General features: G+C 36.9%; 5 protein-coding genes across 6 annotated transcripts; 3 read left to right on the top strand and 2 right to left on the bottom strand.

Annotated features, from left to right (window-relative positions):
* Window positions 1–34: 34 nt before the first annotated feature.
* On the bottom strand, window positions 35–1,043 carry LOC124209415. Its single transcript, XM_046607389.1, has 4 exons — window positions 903–1,043; window positions 745–839; window positions 558–660; window positions 35–499 (listed from the first exon to the last, which is right to left on the bottom strand). The coding sequence occupies exons 1-4, from the start codon at window positions 957–959 to the stop codon at window positions 440–442; spliced, it is 315 nt and encodes a 104-aa protein (XP_046463345.1). The 5' UTR covers window positions 960–1,043; the 3' UTR covers window positions 35–439.
* Window positions 1,044–3,210: 2,167 nt separating this feature from the next.
* LOC124209027 lies at window positions 3,211–6,580 on the top strand. The gene is made up of 13 exons (XM_046606897.1): window positions 3,211–3,219; window positions 3,621–3,659; window positions 3,742–3,799; window positions 3,886–3,933; window positions 4,013–4,201; window positions 4,277–4,408; window positions 4,513–4,664; window positions 4,796–4,936; window positions 5,010–5,301; window positions 5,370–5,501; window positions 5,585–5,736; window positions 5,857–5,997; window positions 6,073–6,580. Exons 1-13 carry the CDS (start codon window positions 3,211–3,213, stop codon window positions 6,181–6,183), a joined length of 1,596 nt encoding a protein of 531 aa, XP_046462853.1. The 3' UTR covers window positions 6,184–6,580.
* A 1,296-nt stretch (window positions 6,581–7,876) lies between these two features.
* On the top strand, window positions 7,877–9,868 carry LOC124209413. The gene is made up of 4 exons (XM_046607386.1): window positions 7,877–8,055; window positions 8,175–8,392; window positions 8,497–8,693; window positions 8,768–9,868. Exons 1-4 carry the CDS (start codon window positions 7,902–7,904, stop codon window positions 9,837–9,839), a joined length of 1,641 nt encoding a protein of 546 aa, XP_046463342.1. The 5' UTR covers window positions 7,877–7,901; the 3' UTR covers window positions 9,840–9,868.
* A 619-nt stretch (window positions 9,869–10,487) lies between these two features.
* LOC124209411 (eukaryotic translation initiation factor 3 subunit K-like) lies at window positions 10,488–11,596 on the top strand. Its single transcript, XM_046607383.1, has 4 exons — window positions 10,488–10,649; window positions 10,740–10,959; window positions 11,021–11,240; window positions 11,317–11,596. The coding sequence occupies exons 1-4, from the start codon at window positions 10,597–10,599 to the stop codon at window positions 11,472–11,474; spliced, it is 651 nt and encodes a 216-aa protein (XP_046463339.1). The 5' UTR covers window positions 10,488–10,596; the 3' UTR covers window positions 11,475–11,596.
* Window positions 11,531–12,887, bottom strand: LOC124209412 (acylphosphatase-2-like). 2 transcript variants are annotated; one of them, XM_046607385.1, is made up of 4 exons: window positions 12,649–12,887; window positions 12,305–12,431; window positions 11,805–11,933; window positions 11,531–11,736 (listed from the first exon to the last, which is right to left on the bottom strand). In XM_046607385.1, exons 1-3 carry the CDS (start codon window positions 12,758–12,760, stop codon window positions 11,819–11,821), a joined length of 354 nt encoding a protein of 117 aa, XP_046463341.1. In that variant the 5' UTR covers window positions 12,761–12,887; the 3' UTR covers window positions 11,531–11,736; window positions 11,805–11,818. The 2 variants fall into 2 exon arrangements, with proteins under 2 accessions (XP_046463341.1, XP_046463340.1); XM_046607384.1 differs by having other exon boundaries at window positions 11,531–11,933; window positions 12,649–12,885.
* Between the last annotated feature and the right edge of the window lie 23 nt (window positions 12,888–12,910).

Below are 12,910 nucleotides of genomic sequence, written 5' to 3'. Positions count from 1 at the left end.
TCGACATCTCATGAAATTCGACAAAAATCCCACGGTATAATCAAAATTGAACGCTGATTCTGATTAAGAAATTCATTTGGTCGTCAAACTAGCCATTTCAAAATTATACGAAAACAAATTGCTGTTAGCGCACCAACTTCATTTTTGGATTTTTACGTTTTTTTTCAAAAACTATAACACCAACGTAAAAATAAACTTGATTTTCGTGATTTCCATTCAATTCTGAATCGAAATGATGTATTGAAAGGAAAATTTAAAATTTGGCCAAAACTGAAAAAGTGGGAAGGGTATAAGCCTTCCCACTTTTGTCAAAATCTGCAAAAACCAATATCTCATGAAATTCAACAGAAATCACACGGTATAATGAAAATTAAACGCTGATTCTGATTAAGTAATTCGTTTTGTCAATACATGATTTTGATTCAGAATTGAATGGAAATCACGAAACCAAATGCCTCGAGTGAAACCAAGGACCAAATGAAATTGACATATCCACTTCCTTGAAGAATAAGAAGAAATCGTTAGTTAGTGACGAGGAAAAAAAAAAAAATTCGCACATCGCGAAGAAATTGGCCCAGCAATCCAGTCCACGAACCGTTGCCTTTCGTTTCGTCATGTGAGCCCAACTGATGAACGTCCGTGGGAACGGAAATTTCGTATCTGCAGGATGAATAAAAATCAACGCAAACAAAACCGAATCATCTATGAAACGTATGAGTAATAAAATTCATGTTTTCTCCTTACGTGAAGTTAAGGAATTTCGCGAGGATGTAAATCAATTTCGACTCCAACATGCCAATTTTATTGATGGCCACATTGGGCAAATTAGCAAGTGGATTCTGAGAGCACACATCGTTACTGGTTGTTAACCTTAATGAACCAAACGTAGTCTTGCCACTTACGTAATACGAAGTGATTCGAAGATGGCCGTGGATCCGTTCACACGGGCATTGGTCCATTAATAAAATTGCAATCAGAATAATAAAGCCAGATGCGATATAGTCGACCTCATCTTGCGACGACCAAAACAAAAGTGATTGGCCCCCGCTTGTAGCAAGAACTAGAGTTGAATAAATACTCCGTGTTCGGTCGCTATTTTCGTAGATATAGCGTTTCTTTTTTTAGCGATTATTGTCTGTCAAACGCTCGTTATCAGCGAGCGAATCGCATTTCGTTGAATCATTATTAATGCCCGTTTCATCAAAGACGTTATCGTGGTGGTGGATGTGCTGTTTCTCGTCTTTTAGATCTTCGAATAATAGATGACATTCTGGGGCGTGATGCCGTTTCTCTTGAAAGACTTTTCAAGATGCCAACTTGCTGGGAATGTCCAGCGCAAAATTGTTTACGTTTCTCTTGCTCACCCTACCCCCAAAGTATGTTTCGTTTTCAGTTTAGTTTGGCTTGTGGTTTGGTTAATAGCAGTTGCTATAAAATATATATTGGCATTATAATAATTTATAATGCCAACACAGCTGCTATAAAATGTGTGGCGGTAAATCAACACGAGTCTACACGTCATTTCTTAGCCACAATACACACAGATTATACGTGGAGCCACATGTTCTCTTATCATGCATTCATGTGCGCTGTGTTAGGTGAAAGAAATCCAACAAATAATAGTTGAATAAACATAGCTATTGAAACCCCATTTCAGTTATTGACGCAAACTTTTGCCCATCTGTCGTGTAGTTGCGAGACCCTAAGGGTCTTTATTCCCAACCCTCAATCCTCCCGCTCATTCTTCTATTCCCACATCTTAAATGTTGCATTTTGTACGGGCCATTTCCCAGGATTCAACCGGAGAGGCATTCCAAAAGAGGCCGGGCAGGAGGCAGCACAGGCCAACCAACGTGAGCAAACGGCCTGCCAAAAAATTGTCCGTCTCTTTCCCTCTGGACTCAACATATTGTTCCCCTCAAGAAGCCATTATCTCTTTATGTAATCTCTATTCGGCTTTTTCTGACAAGCAGTCAGTTTTTTATGCCTCCAAAGAAATTGTTTCTTTTTTCCAATGTTGCCCTTATATTCTGTATGTCAAGTACTTCTTGTTTCAACGTTATTGTTTTCGGCACGCGGCCACCTCAGTATAAGTCTGAGGAAAAGGGGGCGTGCAGCGGCCGACGAAGGCTACATAACCTTCAAATCTTTGAAAATGCTAAAATAAAATAGTTCTACACCCTTAGGGTCTCTCTCATTCCTTCCTACTACAATTACAATTACCTATCATGATCGCAGAGCGATCACTCTGGTAATTTTCAATTAAGGTAGGAAGACGCGGAAAACTCTGAAATGACGAGCTTTACAAGCTGAACTCTGAAAACCACAGTTCTTAAAGTAAGCGCCTTGGGTACAGCATTGCCGGTTTACAATACTGTGGAAAATAATTTAAGCTGAAAAAATAATTGCGAGCCCGAAGGGCGAAGCTAATAGTCGCATACGCAGAAAAAAAAATACCATGTCACTTTGTCTGTATGTATGTAACGCTCCATAGCTCGGGCGTTTCACGACAGATTTCGGACTTTTTGGTCTTAAAATTACACAAAAAATATGCGGTGCGACCAGAACAAAAATAATTTCATTTACTTAATTAGTTCTCCTTAAACGTTTTGATGTATTCAGTCTGTCAGTCAACACTCAACAGGCTAACAGCCAAACAGTGTCAAACACAATGAGTGTGTGAGTTCATAACAAATTTTACATTTCAGATTATGCAAGGAAGGTATTTTAAGCAAAGTCGATATGGCAAAGTTTACTTTAAAATAACACCGCTGGAGTATGAGAATTTTCTTCTACTGCATCATTTTGATCCAGGAATTATTTAACTTGTTGAAATATACTTACAATTAAAAATTTCATACTGACAAAAATCCTTATAATACAAATCAATAAATAAAAATAAAATGTGGATTAAAAAAAAATTTGCGTCTCTTGGGATTCGAATGTCTGATGGATTACGCTTGAAGTTAATTAGATTACGGAATAAATCCTAGTTAATCAATCAGCAAAATAAAATTACATAATTGATTAGTCAGGCTTGTTACCGTCGTGAAACAACGTTTACTTGATGTCACCGCTAACGAGAGAGTGACTCAATTATTCGATAATTTGTATTCTGTTCTACAGTTTAGAGCTTGGCGGTGAATAAATCCAAACGCCTTATCCAACACACCATAGGCGTTCTATAATATACGAATTTTGATAGTACTAATGAACATCGTACATATACAAACACACTGCTTTTAATTTAGTTTGACTTCCTTTATAGGTAGACTTCGATTTTAAAAATTAAAAAAAAACGATCTAATTGCGAGCTCGAAGGACTTAATTACTGTGATTTACGCTTCTTTTACGTATCTGCAGTAACCTGCAAAACACTAGTGCCATAATCTACAAGCAGAGACTTAGACTTAGACTAGAAAGACTGAGTTTCCCTATGTAGTTCACCACACACCCACAAGAGGCTCTGCAGTACTCCTCCATGGCTTAGATTAAGTTAGCTGGCAACGTCATGGCGTATCCTAGAAGGCTAGAACCTAGATACAAAAACAAACAGTGACTGAATGAGTGAATGCACGGCTACAAACGGTGTCTGTCGAAACTTCTTCTATTTTTATTAGTACTGTTTTCACTTCTTATTTACATTACTAGTACCATCGGTAACTGTTTTGAGTAGGGTACTGATTGTGTTCATTGGATTTATTTTAATTAACTATACGTATTTACGTGTACTTGGCTTAGTTTCTCACCACCGTGTCCCCACTAAGACCCCACTTTCCAATCGGACTTTCCTGCATAGGTAGTATTTTAGTATAATTAATATTGTATAATATGTAATTGAAGTTGATATAGCTAATTTTTATAATGTATGTTGTAATTCACAAGGCAAGAGCTTGAATTTTACAAAAAAAAATGTTCGGACACAGAAGCATGGTAAAATCATTATGAATTTCTCCAATTATTTGAAATAGTGAAGTAATTTGCAGTAAATTATTTATTAAAATTAAGGTAGGTTACAATGCTGTTGTGGATGAACAAATTGCACAGTATGTGAAGTCTGGCCTTAATAAACTCGACGATGAAGACACCCAGAATGTCCAGCAGCTGCCTCAAATACTTGAAAAAAAGGAGATGAAAAAGTACTGGGCTCAATGCTATAAATTGTTTTCAAAGTTTGACAAGGGCATTCAATTGGATTACGGTAATTGCTATAGAGCTTAATGGCTGGAAAGAGTTTCTCGCTTATATCTATTTAAAACCTTTTTCCTCCCTCTAGATTCGTGGTTTTCGGTAACGCCAGAACGAACTGCTCGACACATCGCAGAAAGATGCCGCTGCGACTTGATAGTTGATGCGTTTTGTGGAGCCGGAGGAAATTCCATCCAGTTTGCATTCAAGTGTGAAAGAGGTATTTTTATTACAATTTGACTGTAAGCAAGATCTGAATACTTATTCATTATTTGTTTTTTATTGTCTGTTTGTTTTGTTTTTTTAAATTGTTTTTTGAGTTAGTCATTGCGATCGATATCGATCCTTCAAAAATAGAGCTAGCTAGGCATAATGCATCGGTATACGGTGTAGCCGATCGAATTGAATTCATCGTCGGAGATTTTATTCAATTGGCTCCTAGTCTGAAGGCAGATGTAGTCTTTCTCTCGCCTCCGGTAATAAATTAACGTGGTATTTTTTTTCTATATTTATATTATACCATTGAAAATGTATGACGATGTATGTATGACTATATTGTTAATGAACTTTACATTTGCTTACATATTTTTTATTTATTTAATATTAGTGGGATGGACCAAAATACCTCTCAACCCCCCAATTGTGTTTGGAAGATATGCAACCTAATGGAATCGACATATTTGAAGCAGCACAAAAGATTACGTCAAACCTGGCTTACTTTCTTCCAAGGAACACTAATGTAGATCAAGTAAGAACAAAAGTTCAATTAAAATGTAATAAATCTCATTTCACAATTTAATATCTTGCAATATTTATTACAGCTGGTTGGACTCGCCACTGATGGTGTAGCTGAAATCGAACCAAACATCTTGAATAATAAAGTCAAAACTATTACCGCCTATTATGGAGAATTGATTCTTGAACCCTACAACGCTGTTGCGGGTAAACAAATTGCAAAGTACTTAAAGTCTGGTCTTAAAAAGCAACAAGATGATGAAACCCAGAAGGTCCTGCAGCTGCCTGAAATACCTGAAAACAAGGAGTTGAAAAAGTACTGGGCTCAACGCTATAAACTGTTTTCAAAATTTGACAAAGGCATTCGATTGGATTACGGTACTTCTTAGAGCTTTTGTTGGAAAGAATTTCTCGCCGATATCCAAAACCCTTTCTCCCCTCTCTAGATTCGTGGTTTTCGGTAACGCCAGAACGCATTGCTCGACACATTGCAGAAAGATGCCGCTGCGATTTGATAGTTGATGCGTTTTGTGGAGCCGGAGGAAATTCCATCCAGTTTGCATTCAAGTGTGAAAGAGGTATTTTTATTTCAATTTGATAGTTAGTGAGATCTGATACTTATTCTTTTTATTCATATTTTGTTTTCGTTTTTTTGAGTTAGTTATTGCGATAGATATCGATCCTTCAAAAATAGAGCTAGCTAGGCATAATGCATCGGTATACGGTGTAGCCGATCGAATTGAATTCATCGTCGGAGATTTTTTTCAATTGGCTCCTAGTCTGAAGGCAGATGTAGTCTTTCTTTCGCCTCCGGTAATCAATCAACGTGTCATTTTATTTTTCTATATTTCTATTATACCGTTGACAATTAATGACTGTATTATTAATAAACTTCAGATTTGCTTACATAGTTTTTATATCTTTAATATTTAGTGGGGTGGACCAAAATATCTCTCAGCGCCCCAATTTTGTCTGGAAGATATGCAACCTAACGGAATCGACATATTTGAAGCAGCACAAAAGATTACGTCAAACCTGGCTTACTTTCTTCCAAGGAACACTAATGTAGATCAAGTTAGTAAGAAAAAAATTTCAATTAAAATGTAATAATCTCATTTCATGTTTGAATATCTTGCAATATTATTACAGTTGATTGGAATCGCCACTGATGGTGAAGCTGAAATCGAACAAAACATCTTGAACAATAAAGTCAAAACTATTACCGCCTATTATGGAGGATTGATTCTTGATCCATGGTGACTTTAGATTTTATGCAAATAAAGAAATCGCACAGATCTACTGACTGAAAGATGTGACCGAGTTTTAGATCTCTTTCAGAAATAATGTATGAATTCCGATTATACTCAACCGATATATTATCCTAGACTTCGTACTGACTTCATAGTCGGTGATACTATACAAAACATGTTATTCCATAAATAGAAAATGTGGTTAGGATTAACATTTAACATTGACATTAATTGTACATACTGATAGTCTTCAAAAGGGTTAACCGCTTTTACTTCTTAAACGATATACGTGTGTGTTTTCTGAATTAGTGTGCCAACTTTATTATGCTTAAATGACAAATGTTTCTGTGGACTGTGTATAAAAGATAATCGAGTTGCCATTATTATGCAGCAGACAAGAAATGCTGCATATTTTTCTCTCCCGTATATTTGGTAATATAGCCACCGATAGTATAACAAAGTTTAAATTGAATAATTGAGAAAATATCTGATATCATCTTATATTAGCTTATATTTCGAATACGAAGTAGGTTTAATTTTTTGTTTATTTTATTCTAAATTCTAATAAAACTGTGAACATAATGATCTCAAAAATTTGATAATTTTATCACTCAAATTGATTCGCCCAAACGAAATTACAAATCTAAAATAAGGTGGTTCATCGCGTTCATCTATAATCTATAAAGCTATTTAGCAGATGTGAAGTCAGTCATTCTTACATCATTTTCATTTGGTGGGGAAAAGAGCGCATGAAAACAGGGAGTATATTCAGGGGTATGGAGAGGTGGTTCCCAATGACAGTGTTCTGAAAAAATGATCCGCCTTCTAATAATATGTCCAATGTCACACCCAACAAACCGATTCCACGGAAGTTGAACGATTACTTTGACGCAATCGCATCGGATTCGGATTGATGCACATGCTAGTGAAGGAAACAAATTTGGTGTGGGAAAATAATCGTAAACAAATATATACATTTCTAGCGTTTAGTAATCTAGTCGCTCGTGTGTTTCGCCCGTTCCTTGCTATTTATAATCGCCCAATGGTTCATCATATTTTTTTAATATGTTAACTTAGACTTTATAATAATCAGTGCTTCATTGTAAGAAAAAAGTGAACGAAAATCATCAACATTACCGGAAGTTTGCAAATACACGTTTTTAAACCGTTACTTTTTGCAAAATATCGGCAAAATATAACGGCAAATCCTTTGTTCAAGAGCCCAACAAATGCAGTGGGTCCTTATAGAAGTGAAACTTTTTTGCTCGAATGCCGATTATATAGGTTGAAAATGGATCGATATTGCCCAACCTCAACGATATTTGCTTTCCTAGTACTTTTTAAAGGACAGTAAACATGATCAAATATACCGTATAGTTCTAAGATATAAGGCTTATTAGGACCTTGGTTCTACTTTTTCTTCAAGGCTATGGTGGCATACTCAGGCGTACATATCGTCAGCGTAATCGATTTACTCTTTCTATTTAACTGACCTTGTATTCCTTCATAAAAAACGTCAGCATATTATCATGTGATGTGCTAGATGTTGTTTTGGGCAAAACAAATCCGAGAACAGATATTTATTTTTGATAGGTCCAATCAGAGCCTTGGATTTTTATCAACCATGCATCAAGGTTAATACGATCAATCTTCCAAAGTGTTAAATGCGGTTAAATGAATACTCTTCTAAACGACACGGCGGGAACTAGAAGCTATTCGGCAGGCTAAATGCAACTGAAAAGTGTCAAATCGCTATCAAGATTGTGTGAATATGTAATTTTGCACAATATGAAATTGTTTCTAAGTGAATCGGATATTGTTGCCCTTATGGATAACGAACTGGATTTAGAAAACAACACAAATAATCCATTTGATCAGTTACGTAAGTATAACGACGGACTAATATTTATAGGTTTTACATTTTACTGCTCAATCTCAAAGCCAACCCATGAAAGGCCATGATACTATTATTTTTGTCTTTATTCTTTTTTTTTTCACCAGCTTCAAATGTTGTGGACGGTTTTCTCAACTTTACTTGTAAAAGTATTTTCGTATTTCTCGTCGGAGACCAATACCGGCCAAGAGCTATTGAATACCTTCCCCTTTTAATAACACCACACCTTACTGAATTAGAAATACCATTTATGGCTGGTGGAAAACTTGATCAAAGGAAAAAAGATACACATTACATTCTTCGACTGGCTTCAGTAAGAAGCAAAGTAAGTAGAGTTTGTATCTAAATTACATTAAGATTTAAACATGCGTTCTCTTTACGAAAAAATAAGATTGTTCTTAAAGACACCTACTTTTCTGACTTATATAGCAGCTGAAAATATTGCGGATGCGGTTGATGTTTAATTATGATTCTGCATTTCCATTTCATATTAATCTGATATGCAAGTTTTCAAAACTACAAGTTTTGGATGTATCTACTGATGTCAGCTTGTCCAAATTATCTCGGTTTCCTTCAGCACAGGATGCATTTTTGCATCTTCTTGGGCAACATTGTACAGAATTAAGGTAAAAAAAAAACTTATTACAGCATCGTGGATAATTTATGAAATTGATTTATTCTAAAATTAAATAATATTCAGGATACTAAGCGCAAGATACCATCCCATCACAGACGCTGGAATTAGAGGACTGTGCGTGATTGGAAATTGCAGATCCATTCGCTTACTTAATTTCTACGGTTGCAAAGCAATAACCAATCAAGGCATTAAAACTGCTTTTAATAATCTGCCTTTCTTGAAAATACTTTGGAATGAGGCAACCATTGACGGTTTGGCTGAAATAGCTCAAAATGCTGCAGATCAAGGGCTACCTATTCCTAAATACGCGTTGCTTGCCCTATATATTTTGAAAAATACAGTATACAAAGCTGGTAGTCTTGAAAAATCGGTGCTCCTCTGTCCTTACATTACAAAAGTGGACATGACATTGATGTGTGATGGAATCGTAAAAGACGCGGATCTCGTTAGTTTACTTTCCCTTAAAAGCCTCTACATCCTTGAAATCGATCAAAGAAAGCCTTTAAACTTTAATGAAGTTACTTTTAGATATTCTGGAGGTATCACTTTTGAAGGAGGAGTTCTTCCCCTTCTCAAAAAATTTGGGAATTCCTTGACAAAATTAGAACTTGACGTTTTCTTCCTTGACTTAGACATTTTAACCATAATGCAATTTTGCCACAAGCTTCAATACCTTTGCCTTCATATGCGCAGCAAATTTGATCGTTGGCCTAAAGAAGAAGAACAAAAATCGGGAAATAAAAGGGAAATTCCTATCTTAAAACATCTGGAAGAATTGATGTTATGTTCTGATGATTCGCTTCATTCCTTTGTCCCCGCAGAAATTGTGTTAATCTTATTGTCTTCTCCGTTACTATCATTCATTTCCATAAAACTTTTGAATAACCTAACTGACAAAATCATACGAAAAGCAACGCATGTCAATTCCTTTCGTCATCTTGAGAGATTGTGGTTAACTCACTGTAACGAAGTAACTAAATACGGTGTGAACCTTTTTTTACAACAGAATATCCCTCTAAAGAAACTGATTTTGGAACGTTGCGATAAGATAACGTTTGAAGATTCCATCGAATGGGAAGAAACTTTGACCAAGAACAATTGGGAACTTGAATTAGAAATACGTCACCCTTACTAATTATTAGTTAAAAAAATAAAAAGGTACAATGTAATACATTTTTTATGATAAAACCACTCAATTACCGCCGGTAATTAGCCTAATATCGGTAATTTACCGGTACTGTTTTTTTTTAATTATTCTTGAGTAACAACACGAGGAAATCTCATATGTTCTCTCTCGGTATCTTATAAAGGTGGCATTTTGATGTTTGCTCGGAATTCCTCGGGGAAATAGGGTTCATAGAGCATGTTTGAGCAACCATTATTAAAATTAGTTACTGATGGCAGCAAGTAACAGTTATTAGTTTTTATTTTTTGTCGTCTTTTTTAATCATTTGAATTTTGACCATCGCCTAATCTGCTAAGTGCTAAGTGTACCGTGAAAATATCTTCTGTCAAAGATTTTTCAAAGATTTAAATGTCAGCTACATCTTCAACTTTTAAAATTGGCGGAAATTCGAATCACTTTCATTGGTTGAAAGAAGCTCCACAGCTCCACCCGCTCCACCTACCAAGGAGCGGAGTTATTTTCCGACTGAGGGGTTTATGAGGGTTTTCGCCCTAAATTATAGCTCAAAAAAAAATCGTTCTATTTGTTTCATTCTCGACTTTTATCGCAGAGTGAAAATGGAAAGTTTCCACTCCTTCACTTAGCTGATAATGCTTTAAATGGCAACAGAGCCTCTTAGGCCGAAAGCGTCTGCTAAAGCCACATTTCCGTCATCCGTCAAAGTCTAGTTACTGATTGTTAACAATTTCAATAACAGTTCATTATAATGGCCGAAAAGATGAAAACAGAAATCGCTTCTATGCTACAAGGAATTGAAAGGTAAGAGAAAATAATCTGAAAAAGTTAACCCCATCTGCATAGTTGAGGAACACTGTAATGAACAATGGCGGTTTGTTCTCTTATTTCTAGGTACAATCCCGACAATCTTCAGAAGCTAGAACGCTATGTTGAACTGCAAGCACAAGAAAATATGTATGACCTAGAGGCCAACCTAAGTGTGTTGCGATTGTACCAATTTGGCCCAAATTTCTACCGCAGTAACATTGTTAATCTGATCCTACTGAAGGCAATGACCAATTTACCTCACACAGACTTCTTGCTGTGCAAATGCCTTTTGACTCAAGATAGGGTATGTAATATGATTGTTTAATCTAATATATTTAATAGGAATTAATTTTTTTACTTTTCAGTTGGAAGAACCTCAAGTGAGCAGAGTAATGGTCCTAGCTGATTTGCTGGAAACGTGCAAATTCAAGCAGTTTTGGGAGGAATTGGCCAAATGTGGTGACCTAATTATTACTGTTCAAGGATTTGAAGATGCTATTAGGAAGTTTGTTGCTCATGTTGTCAACATTACCTATCAAACTATTGAAGTTCCGGTATTAAAAGAACTTCTTGGCAATGTCAACGGTAATGGCAATATTATCCATGTATTCCCTCTTAACATGGTTTTCGACATTTTAATTTTAAAAACCTCTCTTTTCAGATCAAGTTTTGAAACAATGGGTCGGGAAGTGCAGCTGGAAGGACCTGGGCAACGGCCGTGTGTTCATCACGTCGCAAGAAGATTTGGTCAAGACCAAAAACATCACTGAGAAGATCGAATTTGAAAACGTGGCTGGAATCATGTCACACTGCATTTAAAAGTGAAACTGTCTTTGACCGATCTGCAAACAGGAAGAAAGAAAAACCAACAAACAAACAATTCCAAGGGCAGTGTATTTCTGTTTTGTAACAGCTTCATATACACAATTGTCATGTTTGAATTTGATGATCGTTAAACCACCCAAGCAGTGAATCCCATCGCCGTATTTACACCCGGAATCTGTTTTCCTCTCAAGCAGCATCTAATTAAAAGTTCTGAAATTCGATTCTGCTTTGGCCGATATGGTGTGGGCATGTGCCTCTACATTGACAAGTGAATTGGTGGATGTTTTAAATGATTAGCGGGACATTGAAAAAACAAAGAAAAACCATTTTCATTCGCTTCAAAAACGGATGCTGAATCCGCGGAACTCGGGCCGTGCAAGGTATTCCCAATTGCGAAGCTCGGTGTGGTCGATCTTGCATCCGGGGCTACCTGTCCTCGTCAGCCATTGTGCCCTGTGGAGGAAAAAGGTTTGGAACAACAATTTTAATTATTTCTAGTAGTAGAACTCGTTAAACACACAGACGAATCCGCTTTGGCACCGAGCGCATGACGGGTCAGGAAGATTCTAAAAGTAGCTTGTTTCTCCTCGCTCTACAGAGGACGAGCCCAGCATAGTTAAGGTATTTAACGACGTGTCCTGCCCAAACCATGACTCGTGTGCCTTATCTAGAACCTCGAATGGGCTCGATGCCAATCGTCATTTCGTCGTTTAAATCGTTCGGAGCTGCTCCTGCTTCTGCACCCTACGTTCTAAATCTGTAAATTGCTATTTAAAACAATACGCCACACGGAATGTCGGCTTATTTGTTAATCAAAAACTTACATTTCGTCAATTCGAATTTTCTCTCCTTGAACTTTACCGACGATGGTTCCCTTTTTGGAATTTTTCACCCATCCGGATAGGCCCAGCTGATCGGCCGTATCTTTGCAGAACTTGGTGAAGTAGCATCCTACAGACGTCACGGTTGGTACACAATGTAAGAAATAAAAGAAACAGGGTGTGAAGGCTTGTGATCATAGTCAATCAACACCATCTTAGGCGTGGACGTGGGGGACGAGAATAGCGCAGGCGGGGTGGCAGGTGCTGAATATTTACGTACGAGCCATTTACACTGGGAGTGATCAGCTTTAAAAAATTACGTGTGTTGTAGCTGTATAAATAAATACCTTGAACATGACCGTAGACTTCGAATTCTACAGAAACAAAAGTGACTCCACCAGCAGCGGCGGGGTTGACTTCACCCCCTTGATCGTTAGATACCTCACCGTCTTGGCCCATTATTTGATAAATTAACCGGAGATTTTTAGACAACACTCAGTACACTGAATTCGAATGATGCGGAATAGCACCGCCGCTTAAACACCCACTGCGCACAATGACTCGGACGGAAGACAATTCCGGGAGGCAGCACGGTTTTCTAATCCGTGG

This window comes from Daphnia pulex, chromosome 12 (assembly GCF_021134715.1).
Source record: "Daphnia pulex isolate KAP4 chromosome 12, ASM2113471v1".
Taxonomy (NCBI): Eukaryota; Metazoa; Arthropoda; class Branchiopoda; order Diplostraca; family Daphniidae; genus Daphnia; species Daphnia pulex.
The sequence above is the reverse complement of the archived record's forward strand: the minus strand, read 5'-3'. Positions and strand labels throughout refer to the sequence as shown.

Excerpts from the sequence above, each read along its gene's own strand:
- LOC124209412 (XM_046607385.1), bottom strand. The coding sequence starts at position 12,760 with ATGGGCCAAGACGGTGAGGTATCTAACGATCAAGGGGGTGAAGTCAAC. Across the intron at positions 12,432-12,648 it reads AGTCTACGGTCATGTTCAAG|GATGCTACTTCACCAAGTTC; the intron begins GTATTTATTTAT and ends TGACGTCTGTAG. Across the intron at positions 11,934-12,304 it reads AAAATTCGAATTGACGAAAT|GGCACAATGGCTGACGAGGA; the intron begins GTAAGTTTTTGA and ends TTTCCTCCACAG.
- LOC124209413 (XM_046607386.1), top strand. The coding sequence starts at position 7,902 with ATGCAACTGAAAAGTGTCAAATCGCTATCAAGATTGTGTGAATATGTA. Across the intron at positions 8,393-8,496 it reads TGGCTTCAGTAAGAAGCAAA|CAGCTGAAAATATTGCGGAT; the intron begins GTAAGTAGAGTT and ends TGACTTATATAG. Across the intron at positions 8,694-8,767 it reads CAACATTGTACAGAATTAAG|GATACTAAGCGCAAGATACC; the intron begins GTAAAAAAAAAA and ends AATAATATTCAG.
- LOC124209027 (XM_046606897.1), top strand. Across the intron at positions 5,302-5,369 it reads AGGCATTCGATTGGATTACG|ATTCGTGGTTTTCGGTAACG; the intron begins GTACTTCTTAGA and ends TCCCCTCTCTAG. Across the intron at positions 5,737-5,856 it reads TAGTCTTTCTTTCGCCTCCG|TGGGGTGGACCAAAATATCT; the intron begins GTAATCAATCAA and ends TTTAATATTTAG.
- LOC124209415 (XM_046607389.1), bottom strand. The coding sequence starts at position 959 with ATGGACCAATGCCCGTGTGAACGGATCCACGGCCATCTTCGAATCACT. Across the intron at positions 840-902 it reads TTCGAATCACTTCGTATTAC|AATCCACTTGCTAATTTGCC; the intron begins GTAAGTGGCAAG and ends GTGTGCTCTCAG. Across the intron at positions 500-557 it reads TGGGCCAATTTCTTCGCGAT|GAAGTGGATATGTCAATTTC; the intron begins GTGCGAATTTTT and ends TTATTCTTCAAG.
- LOC124209411 (XM_046607383.1), top strand. The coding sequence starts at position 10,597 with ATGGCCGAAAAGATGAAAACAGAAATCGCTTCTATGCTACAAGGAATT. Across the intron at positions 10,650-10,739 it reads ATGCTACAAGGAATTGAAAG|GTACAATCCCGACAATCTTC; the intron begins GTAAGAGAAAAT and ends TCTTATTTCTAG. Across the intron at positions 10,960-11,020 it reads GCCTTTTGACTCAAGATAGG|TTGGAAGAACCTCAAGTGAG; the intron begins GTATGTAATATG and ends TTTACTTTTCAG.